This window comes from Rana temporaria, chromosome 2, assembly GCF_905171775.1.
Source record: "Rana temporaria chromosome 2, aRanTem1.1, whole genome shotgun sequence".
Classification (NCBI taxonomy): Eukaryota; Metazoa; Chordata; class Amphibia; order Anura; family Ranidae; genus Rana; species Rana temporaria.
The window spans coordinates 120,873,181-120,888,765 of NC_053490.1; the positions used below are offsets into that span (position 1 = coordinate 120,873,181).

At 43.7% G+C, this 15,585-nt stretch overlaps 1 protein-coding gene across 2 annotated transcripts in view; it reads left to right on the top strand.

Annotated features, from left to right (window-relative positions):
* AGAP2 (ArfGAP with GTPase domain, ankyrin repeat and PH domain 2) overlaps positions 1 to 15,585 on the top strand; it is a 319,347-nt gene that overhangs the window by 226,049 nt on the left and 77,713 nt on the right. For both annotated transcript variants that reach the window (XM_040340872.1, XM_040340873.1), the window contains exons 7-9: positions 3,133 to 3,239; positions 6,188 to 6,340; positions 11,809 to 11,895. In XM_040340872.1, coding sequence (XP_040196806.1) covers positions 3,133 to 3,239; positions 6,188 to 6,340; positions 11,809 to 11,895 — 347 coding nt within the window. The remainder of the gene's footprint in view (positions 1 to 3,132; positions 3,240 to 6,187; positions 6,341 to 11,808; positions 11,896 to 15,585) is intronic.

Sequence of the window (15,585 nt, forward strand, 5' to 3'; positions counted from 1 at the left end):
CGTTAAGCAGAGTGCTTTGAAAGTGATTCTGTCTTTTACTGGGAGCCAATGAAGGGATCTCAGAGAAGGTGAGATGGATTCCCATGGTTTTTTTCCCAGTCACTAGTCGCCGGCCGTATTTTGAATGACTTGCAGACGAGTGATTTGGTATTTGGGGAGTCCGAGCTAAAGGGCATTTGCATAGTCAAGTCTGGAGTTGATAATTGTACCCACTACGACTGCTATGTCTTCTTTTGGGATAAAGGGGGTGAGTCTGCGTAGAAGACGCAGCAGATGGTGCGATCCACTGACCACTGACCCTATTTGTGCATCCATTGTCATGTTGGTGTCGAAAATGACTCAGAGACTTATGACTTTGGTGCTGGGGGTGATAGTTTTACCCAGAATGGGCGGGGGTGTCCATGTTGTTACTGGATGATTTTTCCGGTTGGCGTGAAACAGGAGAAGTTCTGTTTTTGAGCCGTTGAGTTTAAGATAACTCTTCGTCATCCAGTTTTCTATCATAGTAAGGCATTTCTCTAGTCCGAGATAATGATCCTTATTGTTGCAGATGCGAAAATACAGTTGTGTGTCATCTGCATAAGAGTGGTAAAGTAGCTCCTGATTACTGATGATTTCAAAAAGAGGACGGAGATAGATATTGAACAGAACAGGCGACAAAGGGGATCCCTGAGGGACCCCGCATGACACCGTGCGTTCTGCAGAAGTGAAAGGCCCCAGTTTTACGATTTGTGAATCTGTTTAGAGCTGATCAGTGTATTCTGACAACGGAGGAGTTCTGTTGTCAGAATACAATAGTTCAGAAAGAAGAATTCCTCCAGCCACCTCAAGTGTGTGGCTGGGGGAATCAATTTTTTCTTTTTGTTTTGTTTTTATCAGCCAGCTTCCCGATCCATCTATGGCCAGCTTTAGTCTCTTTATCTCTTATTATCACATATTCCAATCCTAACAAAAATCGAATATGGGAAAAACATATGCGTACGAGGTAGTGAGTCCTAGTGATAAGTGAAGCCTCGTACACACGATCAGTCCATCCGATGAGAACGGTCTGATGGACCATTGTCGTCGGTTAACCGATGGAGCTGACTGATGGTCCGTCGCCCCTACACACCATCAGTTAAAAAAACAATCGTGTCAGAACGCGGTGACGTAAAACACAACGACGTGCTGAAAAAAAACGAAGTTCAATGCTTCCAAGCATGCGTCGACTTGATTCTGAGCATGCGTGGATTTTTAACCGATGGTTGTGCCTACTAACGATCGTTTTTTTCCCATCGGTTAGGAATCCATTGGTTAAATTTAAAGCAAGTTGGCTTTTTTTTAATCGATGGTTAAATAACCTATGGGGCCCACACACGATCGGTTTTGACCGATGAAAACGGTCCATCAGGCCGTTGTCCTCTGGTTAACCTATCGTGTGTACGAGGCCTCAGGCCCCGTACACACCATAGAATCCATCCGCAGATAAATCCCAGCAAATGGGTTTCAGCGGATAGATCCTATGGTGTGTACACGCCAGCGGATCTGTTTCCGCGGATATATCTCCCCTGGGATCGAATATTTGCTGACATGCAGAACATATCCATCTGCTGGAGTCCATCCCAACGGATGGATCCGCTGGTCTGTACAGACTCACCGGATCCATCCGTCCGAAGGGATCCCCCGCATGCGTCGTAATGATTCGACGCATGCGTGGAATTCCTTATATGACAGCGTCGCGCACGTCGCCGCGTCATAATCGCGGCGACGGCGTGACACGTCATCGCCAGAGGATTTCGGCGCGGATTTCAATGCGATGGTGTGTACACTCCATCGCATGAAAATCCGCCGAAATCCTCGAGAGGATTTATCCGCGGAAACGGTCCGCTGGACCGTATTCGCGGATAAATTCTATCGTGTGTATGGGGCCTAAGACTCAGAATGAACAATATTTGCCAAAAAAATTTATTACCAGAAAAAGACTCAAACAGGTTGTATGTATGCAACCTCAAGTCCACATTCCACCTCCCAAAACCCATAATAAACGTAATGATAAAAAATCAATAAAATAGTTACCTGGGTTAGCTTGGTAACCCTGGAGATTACATGGACATTTTTGCCATACAATAGGTACGATGGCCTTTCAAGTCAAACCGGGACTTTTGAGTTTATATAATAAAAGAATACATTTCAAGGTGTGGAAACTGTATTTATTTTTTGACATACTCCCCCCGCTACATATATACACTTATCCCAGTGTTTAACCACTTCAATACCGGGCATTTTCACCCCCTTCCTGCCCAGGCAAATTTTCAGCTTTCAGCACTGTCACGCTTTGAATGACAATTGCGCGGTCGTTCGACATTTCTCCCAAACAAAATTGACGTTCTTTTTTCCCCACAAATAGAGCTTTATTTTGGTGGTATTTGATCATCTCTGCGGTTTTTATTTTTTGCGCTATAAACAAAAAAATACTGTAAATTTTGTAAGAAAACACAATATTTTTTACTTTTTGCTATAAGAATGTAAGAATGTAATAATTGCAAAGTATACCTGCTTAAAATTTCACCTAAGTACCTAATATTGGGAGTTAGATGACAGAAGAAATGGGCAGAGTGATGACCTCATCAGTTTGGTGAAGTTCATTCATGGTTCGGTATTCATGTAATGGGTCTGTGACCTGGCTGTATTGCTTAACTGTAGTGGAGCAAATTGTTGTCACCAACCTTGCTATGTAGTGTGGCAGGGGTGAATGTGAATCACAAGACAATTGACATATATGGGCTGTTTGCTTGCAGTTTAGCTTTAAAATTGGTAATCGGTTAAGTTTATTTTATGTAGCAAATCTTTCTATAAAAAGAAAAAAACTGAATAAAAAAATTAAAATTCTGACACCATTGATCATTTTAAAAACACTAAATACCATTCATATTAGTAGACTAAAAACTTTTATACTTTAATGTTTCACAGCAAATCTTTAAAAAGATCCACCAACAGAATACACGTGAAGTGTTTGCTCACTGAGGATGCAGTTTCATCTAAAGCATAAATCTCAAGTGCACACAAATACATACACTTAATTGCTATTCATTTAAAATTGCTCATCTTCTTATGGTACTTTACATTTGTTGTATATTTGCTTGATATTTTCAGTTGCTCAGAAGGTCTTATCGCTGAAGAGACAGCAACAGCTACTATCATGCAAGTCATTACCCAGTTCTCCAAGTCATTCCGGTGGTTCCACTCCATTATCAGTGCAGGTATTTATATATTCACAAATAAAAAATAAAATAAAAAAATAAACTTATGCCATGCTGTGTGTACCTCTCTATAAGTACTATTAACGAATGTGCCAATCCGTAAAAGTGCAGATGCCAGTGATAAAAAATCTAAATAAAGTGACAAAATGTACTATGTGTGTTACCACTACATATAACTCTCTCTGTTGGAAAACTTAAACAGCCAATATGTTACCAAAGCACAAGTGCTAAATCAAACAGTTACATACGTACCTATAAATAAACGATTGACTATATTGCGAATACTGTCAAATCTTAATACTCTTCAAACGATCTGATACATTGTCCTGTGCTCAAAGACACAATGTACAATCTGCAAGGTAAGTGCTAATTGTAAATACCTATATAATAATACATTAATATAAACTATAAATGAATGAGTAAATACAGCGCCACCATCAGGGGGGTACAGGCAGTACACCTGTAAGGGGCCCGGATGGCAACCCCGCCTTTTTTTTGTAAGGGGCCCGGAGGTCCCCAGGGCCCCAGATGGCAACCCCCCTTTTTTTTTATTATTTTTTTTATAAAAAAAGTTATATATATTTTTGTTTTTATTAAAGGGCCCAGAGGTCCCCAGGGGCCCGGAGGTCCCCAGGCCCCCGGATGGCAACTCCCCTTTTTTTAATTATTTTTTATCAATTTACATTTTTATATATATTTATTTTTTGTTTTTATTAAAGGGCCCAGAGGTCCCCAGGGCCCCGGATGGCAACCCCCCCTTTTTTTTAATTAAAGGGGCCCCTGATGGCTACCCCCCCAATTCGTGGCACCCCTCCGCTTCTCTCAATTCACGGCCTCCGACTTCTCAATTTTCTCAATTAGCGGCAGCACCCCCCGCTTCTCAATTTGTGGCAGCCCCCTGCTTCTCAATTTGAGGCGGCACCCCCCCCCCTGGTCTTTCTCTGGTACTCTGCTCCAGGGGGCCCATGTGCATGCGTTCTAGTGCATATATCATAAATGATAATACAGTCCAAATACATATAATATAATATCCAGTGCTCCAAAACTAAATTCACAGTGGCTTGTGACTGTACTGCAAATTTTCAGTGACTTTCAGTGAATCCACACACGTGCTGTCCACATACCCCCCCCCCCCCCCCCCCCTGTGTCTGCGCTCAGCTAAAAAAAATTGACCGCACACCTATGTTTGGTCAAAATATGCAGTAGAACCAACACTGGGTTCAGGGTTGGTGGACTCTGTGGATCATACTCACATCTTAGAGGTGCTACCAGCGCACCACTCTATACATAGAATGGATAAACAAACAATTCCAATTCGACAGGTGTATCGCATGCCTCAAATCGCCACGTCTCAGCTGGCTTCTTATCCGTCCTGGCCACTCCCCAACAGGTATTTGGCACAGTGCTTGTCACATGTCTTCATCAGGGGGATTCGTGAAGATACATGACAAGCCCTGTGTCGAATACACGTTTATTGTACTGGTAACTCACAAGATTTTATTGATAACGTTTACATATTCACAGCCTTTTTTTGATGATTCTGGTGTAGATAATCAGCCTTGTCAACATTTTCTCCTGTGTATTTCTTACACTGAACTTCTGCTATGATCACTAACATCCAGTCAAAACACAGAAAAGCCACCACATGACTTCAGCATGCCCAATCATGTGGAGGTGTGGAGCAGCCAATCCTGGGAGAGCTGGAGAAAAAAAGAGGAGGGGATGAGAATTACTCATAATACCTCTCTAAGACTTGTACATGAGATATGTAATTCACCTGTCACTCACAGCAAGGGGGGAGAACTGACTGGTATTTCTCTACCTGTCCGTTTTTATCTCACTGAAAAAAGATAGGAGGATTGCTCAGAGCTGGATTAACTCTTTGTGGCAAGACTGGGCACAGATTACATGAAATCCTATACTGTACAAGTTACAAGCGTAAATAAAAAAATAAAAAAAAAATTGGGTTTACATCCACTTAAACTAGCATTCTGCCTACAAGCTGCATGGGCAGATATACCTGATTGGCTATAATTGTCTATATAGCTCAGTTCTGATAGTCAAATTGCAACCAGCCATCTGACTTAGTCAGTGTATGAACACAGAGCATGCAATGTGAAAAGAATAGACCTATCTATGATGAAACAGAAACTATGCAAATATTGATTTTAGCACTCTAACATTGACCACATCTATAAACATTTTAATATTGTGCGTTGTCTGGCTACCCTATTCTGAGTCTACTGTTTCATTAACTCCTGTAACTCAATTTAGTTTTAAACTTTCCCATCTGCTATTTTTAAATAGCAGTGTATAATTAGTAAGGATGAGAGTGTCTTAAATGGGTTGTAAAGGCAGAAGGTTTTTTGGCTTAATGCATTTTATGCATTGAGATGAAAAGCATTCTGTGTGCAGCAGCCCCCCTAATACTTACATGAGGTCCATCTAGTTCCAGCGATGTGCATGAATGCCTCACCCGTCGGAAATTTTCCTTCCTGGTTGACTGAGACACAGAATGGTGCAATTTGCTCCTGCTGCTGTCAATCAATGTCAGCTAGCTAATCAGGGGAGTGGGGGGGCTGGGGCAGGCCAGGACGGGGCTCCATTTCTGAATGGACATCGGGAGCTGTGACTCGGCTCGGGTGCCCCCATAGAAAGCTACTTGTTGTGGGGGCACTGAACAGGAGGGAGGGGCCAAGATCACAGAAGAGGGATCAGAGAAGAGAAGGATCCGGGCTGCTCTGTGCAAATCCACTGCAACAGAGCAGGTAAGTATAATATGGTTGTTATTTTTATAAGAAAAAAACAAGACTTTACAATCACTTTAAGTTGAGATTTCCTGAAAATGGAACACTCATGTTTCTGTCATAAAAGTAAAATTATATATAGCTATAGGTTTTGTCCATTGGGATATACAGTATTATCATATATCTGTATATGCTCTGCAGACTAGTAATGGAGGACCAGGAAACGACTACTCTTCGTCATTGCCTTCTACCCCAAACATCAGCCACAGAGAGCTGCGCAGTGAGGTGTCCATCGCAGTCAGCACACCAGGGCCACTTCATCGTGGAGCTAAGCGACGTACAAGCCTTTTCCCAGTAAGTAAATTTTTGCAATAAATGTGCTTATTTTTTTATGGGTCGCTGTGTGTTTTAGCTCAACACATCAATCTGCTTGGCCAGGCATTCACTTCAGACACACTTTGCCAGTCAATGAACAGTCGTTAACTTGTTTTTGTTGCTTTTGTTTAGGGGATTAAACATGGATGGGGAAAGGGGTCATGGGATGCCCAGATAATGATGAATCTTGCTTGAACAAAGATAGTTGAAACTTTATTGACAGTCTCTAAAGCTCCACACTCCTCCAGCACACTACTTGAGATCACTTGCTTTCTCTACTGCACAATCCTAGATTCCGGTAACCATTAGCACATGGTTAGGCCTCACTCTGAATAAGTCCCAACAGTTCAGAAATAGTCATTCGCTGGAAGGGGTCTGCAGTCCCCTTTGGTGTAGCAACCAATAGCGATGAAAAAATACATTTGTGCTGACTGAAACTTGGTGGACTACTGATCCCAGAGAGTCCGATGCAAATCCTGCCAACCCTCCTGGCTGCAGCAACTTGACTTCAACGACACCACAGTCTCTCCCTCTGGCTTCACATCCAATCCTGGCATGTCCCTCCCAGAGCTTCTCACTGTGCTTCTCACTCACCGACCCTGCATGAATCCCTCCTAAATTACTTTCACGGCAGTGCTCCCCGCTGTCTACATTCTGCTCCTGTTCCAGGACACCTCTCAATGACTGTGTAAAGAGAGGATCCCACCCAGCTCCAGAGCTCCAAGCCCAAGATCACTCCCCCCAGAAATGGTGTTCTCTCAAGGGCCACCACAGCCTAACACTCCATCATTCAGTTCTTCCAACCGACAACTCTCCCCCCAGCAGGCTGACCATGAGTATATACACAGGGGAGGGAACTCCAGCTGATTTACAGCCTCAGCTCTGTTTCTGATAGCTCAAGAGGGGGTGTCCCTTCCCTCCAATCAGCTCTAGAGCTCATGTATAATGTGTAAGGGCAGCTAGCTCCCCATCCCCTGCTTTGAAAATCTGTAAAAAATAATTTTCAGCTCTGTGTTTTACAAGGATGTACAGAACAAATAGCTACAAATAAACAGGTACAACGTATGTAGGAGGATTTGTTTTATCTCTGTGTATCACCTGAGGCTTGTCTGGCTACAGTCGTATGCAAAAGTTTAGGAACCCCTGACAATTTCCATGATTATCATTTATAAATATTTGGATCAGCAATTTCATTTTGATCTATCAAATAACTGAAGGACACAGTAATATTTCAATAGTGAAGTGAGGATTATTGGATTAACAGAAAATGCGCAATATGCATCAAAACAAAATTAGACAGGTGCATAAATGTGGGCACCCCAAAAGAAAAATCACATCAATATTTAGTAGTGTAGAAATAACAGCATCTAAATGCTTCCTATAGCCTGCAATGAGTGTCTGGATTCTGGATGAATGTATTTTGGACCATTCCTCCTTAGAAAACATCTCCAGTTCAGTTAGGTTTGATTGTTTGCCGAGCATGGACAGCCCGCTTCAAATCACCCCACAGATGTTTATTGATATTCAGGTCTTGGAACTGGTATGGCCATTCCAGAACATTGTACTTGTTCCTCTGCATAAATGCCTGAGTAGATTTTGAGTCGTGTTTTGGGTCGTTGTCTTGTTGAAATATTGGTCCCCGGCGTAACTTCAACTTTGTGACTGATTCCTCAACATTATTCTCAAGAATCTGACGATATTAAGTGGATCCCATGCGACCCTCAACTTTAACCAGATTCCTAGTACCGGCACTGGCCACACAGCCCCACAGCATGATGGAACCTCCACCAAATTTTACTGTGGGTAGCAAGTGTTTTTCTTGGAATGCTGTGTTCTTTTGCCGCCATGCATAATGCCTCTTGTTATAACCAAATAACTCAATCTGTGTTTCATCAGTCCACAGCACCTTATTCCAAAAATTAAGCTGGCTCGTCCAAATGTGCGTTTGCATACTTTAAGCGACTCCGTTTGTGGCGTGTGTGCAGAAAAGGCTTCTTTCCCATCACTCTCCCATACAGCTTCTCCCTGTGTAAAGTGCGCTGAATTGTTGAAGGATGTGCACAGTGACACCATCTGCAGCAAGTTGATGTTGTAGGTCTTTGGAGGTGGGCTGTTTTTGACCGTTCTCACAATCCTTCGCCTTTGCCTCTCCAATATTTCATGTGGTCTGCCACTTCTGGCCTTAACAAGAACTGTGCCTGTGGTCTTCCATTTCCTCACTATGTTCCTCACAGTGGACACTGACCCCTTATATCTCTGCGGTAACTTTTTGTAGCCTTCCCCTAAACCATAATGTAGAACAATCTTTGTTTTCAGGTCATTTGAGACTTGTTTTGAGGCCCCCATGTTGTCGCTCTTCAGAGGAGAGTCAGAGAACAATAACTTGCAATTAGCCACCTAAAATTCCTTTTCTCATGATTGGATGCCCCAAGGCTTAATGAGCTCACCAAACCAATTGTGTGTTCAAATTAATCAGTGCTAAGTAGTTACAGGTATTCAAATCAACAAAATGACAAGGGTGTCCAAATGTATGCACCTGTTTGATTTAGTTTTGATGCATATTGTGCATTTTCTGGTAATTCAATAAACCTCATTTCACTACTGAAATATTACTGTGACCTATAGTTATTTGATAGATCAAAATGAAATTGCTGATCCAAACACCCAAATATTTATAAATGATAATCTTGGAAATTGGCAGGGGTTCCTAAACTTTTGCATACGACTTCTTGGTTCATGATCTCCAGTGCTCTGGGAAGTAAATACATACACCGAACATATTTTCCTTATAAAGTGACTTTAGTCTTGTAGAATAATTTGATCAGAGTCTTCTTTTCCTGTTATTCAACACACTAGATGCTGGTATGCTGAATAACATATACAAAAACTCTTTTAATGCTCCTGTGATCCAGTACAGGTCCTTTTCCTGGTTGAATGGGTGCAGCATCATTTAACCAACTTCTTGTGACACCAGTATGTCAGGGACACACGTCCGAGGATCCATCATCGAGCTGCTCTGGGCTTCAAGAATAGTGATTCTCAACTCCTGTCCTCAGGGCCCACTAACAGGCCAGATTTTAAGTATTGCCTTGGGGAGATGCAGACTGGAATACTGCAATCACTGAGCAGAAAATGATATCACCTGTGATGTATTTCAGTTATCTTGCAAACCTGGCTTGTTCGTGGGTCCTGAGGACAGGGGTTGAGAACCCCTGTACTCTAGAAGAATTCTACAGAGAATATCACTATGATTTACTAAAACTGGAGAGTGCAGAATCTGATGCAGCTCTGTAAAGAAACCAATCAGCTTTTAGGTTTTATTGTCAAAGCTTAACTGAACAAGCTGAAGTTAGAAGCTAAATGGCTACCATACACAGCTGCACCATGTGCTCCTGTTTTATTAAACCTCTCCCTATCTCAGTGTTGGAATCAGACTTTCTAGGCTGGCCATACATTATACAATTTTCCTTTAGATTTACCAAAACCATATAATATGAGGTCAAACCTAAACACTTTCAATTTGTATGCAATCAGGCTGGCTCTTGCACTATTTAGTTGAAGGTAATTCTAAAGGAAACTGAATAAGAACATTGTATAATGTATGGCCAGTTTAACTGCTTGCCCAGTTTTACGGCGGCAGGTCAGCTCAGCTGCGCGAGATCATGTAATATTACGTCATCTCGCGAATCAGTCAATAGGGGCGTGCGCGCCCGCCCACCGCTCGCCCCTGGTCCCAACGCGTGTGCCCGGCGGGCGCAATCACAGCCAGGCACCCGCGATCGCTCGTTAGAGAGCGAGAACCGGGAGCTGTGTGTGTGTAAACACACAGCTCCCGGTCCTGTCAGGGGGAGAAATGCCTGATCGTCTGTTCATACAATGTATGAACAGCGATCAGTCATTTCCCCAAGTCAGTCCACCCCACCCTAGAGTTAGAACACACCAAGGGAACATACTTAACCCCTTCCTCGCCCCCTAGTGTTAACGCCTTCCCTGCCAGTGGCATTTTTATAGCACTGATCGCTATAAAAATGCCAATGGTCCCAAAAATGTGTCAAAAGTGTCCGAAGTGTCCGCCATAAGGTCGCAGTACCGATAAAAATTGCTGATCGCCGCCATTTCTAGTAAAAAAGAAATATTAATAAAAATGCCATAAAACTATCCCCTATTTTGTAAACGCTATAACTTTTGCGCAAACCAATCAATAAACGCTTATTGTGATTTTTTTTACGAAAAATATGTATCGGCCTAAACTGAGGAATTTTTTTTTTTATATATATTTTTGGGTAATATTTATTATAGTAAAAAGTAAAAAATATTCATTTTTTTCAAAATTGGCGCTCTATTTTTGTTTATAGCGCAAAAACTGAAAACCGCAGAGGTGATCAAATACCAACAAAAGAAAGCTCTATTTGCGGGGGAAAAAGGACGCCAATCTTGTTTGGGAGCCATGTCGCACAACCGCGCAATTGTCATTTAAAGTGACGCAGTGCCGAATCGCAAAAAGTGGCCCGGTCATTGACCAGCAATATGGTCCGGGGCTGAAGTGGTTAAGACACAGATATTGTGGTGAAAATAACCCCCACCAGTTAACCCTAAATTACAAGTTGATGTGTTTTATACGGATAAATATCAAAAAAGAATATGCCACAAAGCAAAATGTGGTGAAAGGGACTACAGTGGAGTAGCGCGGTTAACGAGCGCCTGACTGACTAATCAAATATACATTATTACAAACTAATGGCATTGCCTTCTGGAGCACCATATACCCAATTTACCTTAATTCGAGTATTTCCAAATCTCTCCGGTGCCCCCCCCCCCCCCCCCACCTCAGGCCACATGCGGTTTTGCATGCCAAAGAAGTCAATGCGGAACAAATTATCTTTGTTTCCATTGAGTTCTATGGGGAAACTCACTTTCATATGCGAGTGCTTTGGATTGCAAGCATTCTCCTGGAACGGATTATGCTCGTAATCCAAGGTTCCACTGTATTTTATTTTAGAGCCGCATAGAGAGCCAAACTGTTATCCACCTCCAGGTGTTGGAAAATGAACAGCAGACTTGCATAAATAATTCATCTTTCTGGTATTCACACCATGACATATTAGAATCAAGCAGCAACATTTTACCTACTGCCTTTCTACCTCTTTCACAAAGACAGTTGCTGTTAAGGACACTATGAGCCATCCTGCCCATATCATTTGGAGCTGCATGAGTGATGTGACTTGTGTTGGGTAAGAGTTCAGCTCCATCACTCTGCTGCTTATATTGAATACGAAACGTGATTGAAAAGTCGCCTTGTCAAATCAGTCACAGCCGAAATAAAAATTGGTGCCATGTGACTGAGCACTGCTATTGTACCAAGCACTGAAAATCTGCTATTTGTCTCCTATTTGGCATTCCTGTTCAAGAAAGAGAATATTAAATGACAAATGACTTTCTCTTTGCAGACCCGAAGGGGCAGTGATATGGAGAAGAGGAGTTTTGATAGTCGAGGTGACCCCATCACTGGCGGCCGAGCTCTGCCTATCAAACAGGTAATAATATTTCTTTAAAAAGTTTTATGGAAAAAGTACTGCTTCTTTATTAAAACTAGCAAAGTGTGCGTTGTATTTATATATACTGCAGCTTACCAATCCTTAGGCCTCGTACACACCAGCGGATCTGTCTGATGAAAACGGTCCGCGGACATGTCCGCTACCGGATTTTGGTCTGATGGCTGTACACACCATCAGACCAAAATCCCTGCGTAAAACAAACGTGGTGACGTGTCGCGACGTGGCCGCGGCGACGTGTGCGACCCTGGAAGGTCAATGCTTCCACGCATGCGTCTAATCACTTTGACGCATGCGAGGGCTTTCGGCCGAGCGCACATGTACGGTGAGTCTGTACAGACGACCAAACATGTCCGACGGACAGGCTTCCAGCGGACATGTTTCTTAGCATGCTAAGACACATTTGTCCGCTGGAAACCTGTCCGATCCGCCGGACATTTGTCCGGTCAGCCGTACACACGACCGAACATGTCTGCTGTGTACGGGGCCTAAGACGCTGTTTTATTTTTTTGGGCTTTTTTCTGTTCTGTTTTCACCTGGTGATCTGGCTAGTAACACACCTCCTATATTAGAGTGCCCCCCCCCCCCCAATCTGGATAAAGGAGCAACTGAGACACTTTAGACAGAAGCACTGTCAGTTCGGGGGGGGGGGTGTTAAAAGGACTAGCAGATTTAGATACACTAACAAATTGAAGCCAGTTCACACTGCAGTTACACAAGCAATTACAACCCTCAACTGCTTTATTTGCAGGGCAGCTTGTTCTGTTGGCCAGATCACCAGGTGAAAATAAAAAATAAAACAAATGCAGCCATCACATCTAAGAATTGGTAAGCTGCAATCAAAAAAAAGTTTGCTTTTGGGTTTAAGGCCTGATTCACACCTATGATTTTTAGTGCTTTTTGCATTTTGCAGAATTGCACTACAGAACGTGTTTCATAGGGAAACCATCTTAGTGCAAAGCTGCAAAATGCAAAAAGCACAGAAAATGTGCTTTAGTATAAACTAAGGGCCATATTCTGAGTAAAGTTACGATGGAGTATCTCAGGATACTCCATCGTATCTCTCTTTTTTGGCCAGTGTATCTATGCGAGTGATTCTTAGAATAATTTTCGCATAGATACACTGAAGATCCGACATGTGTAAGTCACTTACACTGTCGGATCTTAAATGTAATTACTCCGCCGGCCGCTAGGTGGCGTTTACGTTCAGGTCTCATTTGTTTATGCAAATGAGCCTGATACGCCGATTCCCGAACGAATTTGCATCGCGTAACCGTCGCTTACGTCGTTTGCGTAAGCGTAAACTTACCCCTGCTATATGAGGGGTAAGTTTACGCAAGTCCCACGTAGGCCATGTTAAGTATGGCGTCGGGCCCGCGTCGCGTTTTCCCTTCGGGTACGTCGTTTTACTAAGTCGTTCTTGAATACGACTTTACGGCAATGACGCACACGTCGGCGTCATTGACGTTTTACGCCGAGAACTGGAGCATGCGCATTGGGCTATTTTAAGCCCGGCGCATGCGCAGTTCGTTAGAATCGGGGGCGCGCTTAATTTAAATACAAGCCGCCCCCTTGGATATACACGTGGATACGCCGGGCCATTTACACTCCGCCGCCCCAAACTACGGAGCAAGTGTTTGGGGAATACAGCACTTGCTCCTGTAGGTTGGGGCGGCGGAGTGTAAATGGCTTACGCGCCGCCCGCCTAGAATCTTAGAGAATATGGCCCTAAGCTCACAAGTGTAGTGTGCTAGTAGACAATAGTTGAGGTAATTAGCACAAATAACAATCGGTGAAAGACCCTCAGGAGACACACTAGACATACTTGCAATTAACACATTATAGCAGACAACCCCAGGTGGCTTGCTGGTAACATCAGTATCTGCTATGAGTCCCACAGTGTGTAGCCAGCCTTGCTGGAAATGTGGCATATAGGCATTTAACATGGATCCCAGAGTCTGTGGCCCAGATTCACAAAGAGCGGGCGCACATTACGCCGCCGTAGCGCAAACAATGTACGCTACGCCAACGCAGCGCAGAGAGGCAAGCATGGAATTCACCAAGCCAGTGCTCACAACGCTGCGCTGGGTTTCGAAGGCGTAGGCCGGCGTAGGTGGAAGTGGGCGTGAGCCATGCAAATGAGGCGTGGCCCCAATGCAAAAAATGGGCCGAGCGCCAGACAGATACGTATCACGAACTTTGCATGCGCCTAGATGTGGACGCATCCCCATGTGCATACTCACAACCGCGTCGGAACAACTGCGTACGCCCAGACAGACACGTCCAACGTAAAATACGCCGGCTTGTGTTCCCTGGTGCAGACCTTTGCATGTCTGCTGCTGGGTTACACCTCCTTTATGGGGAATAACTTTACACCGGACGTACAACTTACGCGCACTGCGTCGGGCGCACGTATGTTCGTGAATCGCTGTATTTCACTCATTTGCATATTTGAATGGCTAATCAATGGGAGCGCCACCATGCGTCCAGCCTAAATGTGCGCCCACCCTACGCCGGCGTAGGCAAGTTACATTGGCGGGTTGAAGCCTGTTTTTAGGCGCTTCTTAGTTTGTGGGTCCAGCGCACAGATACAACGGCGCACATTTGCACTTACGTCGGCGTAAGTGCTTTGTGAATCTGGGCCTGTGTGTCTTGAGGAGACATGGACTTGAATCCAAAGTAACATTACTCCAAGGGTCAGCAGGCATACACCTCACAAAGAGTAGTGTTCACAGGGCCCATAGTCAGTAGACAAGAGGCTAGCATTCAGTCCCCTCCAAAAGCCTCTGTCCCGAGTAAGTCTGTCACATTTCTCTCCCATCAAAAGTCGACTAACAAGGTCCCAGACCTCCACCTGGTCTGGGCATGCGTTAGTCAGGCATAGTGAACTTACATAGCCAGTCAGCATGATCTCTATTCTTGGCTGCAAGGAATAGTGCAAGAACCAACATATCCCATATACAAAAAAAGATCTCTTAGCATAGTACACAGTAAAACAATCATAAACCAGTTAAAAACAGAATTTAAAAGGAAATTAAAAGCGATGCTAATGTCTGACCCTAAGTTGGGTCATAAGCTTGTGAAAATAAAAAAGTTTTTAAAAACTCTCAAGTCTCATATATAGAGGTAAGGAATTCCAAAATGTGGATCCTTGTACATTCAACCGCATTGTCCTCCCTCCGCATTTTACTTTTTTGAATTTAGGAATGATCAATTTAGCCTGATTAGCAGATCTCAATGATCTGCTAGGAGCGTAGTAGGCAAATTTTTTCTGCAGGTACTCTGGGCCTTTCCCATGGATGGCTTTGTGCACCACACAACCCACTTTAAACAAAACCCGTTCAGTAACGGGTAGCCAGTGCCAAGCTTTCAAGGATGGAGTGATGTGGTCCTTACAACCCACACCCGTTAGTAGCCTCGCTGCAGCGTTTTAAATAAGCTGGAGTTTGTGCAAGATGGTTTTTGGAAGCCCCATGTACAGAGCATTGCAGTAGTCCAGCCGACTGCCGATAAAAGCATTGACCATGGGGACCTGTTGCCAGCATGTCTGCTTGGGACTCCACATCATCCTGTCCGGCTAACTGTTGGGGCGAGAGGCTGGCTTCCTCCACTCCCAGACTGTGGATCTGCTGCTGGGGAGGAAGGATGACATCCGTCTCTCCCAAACTGTGT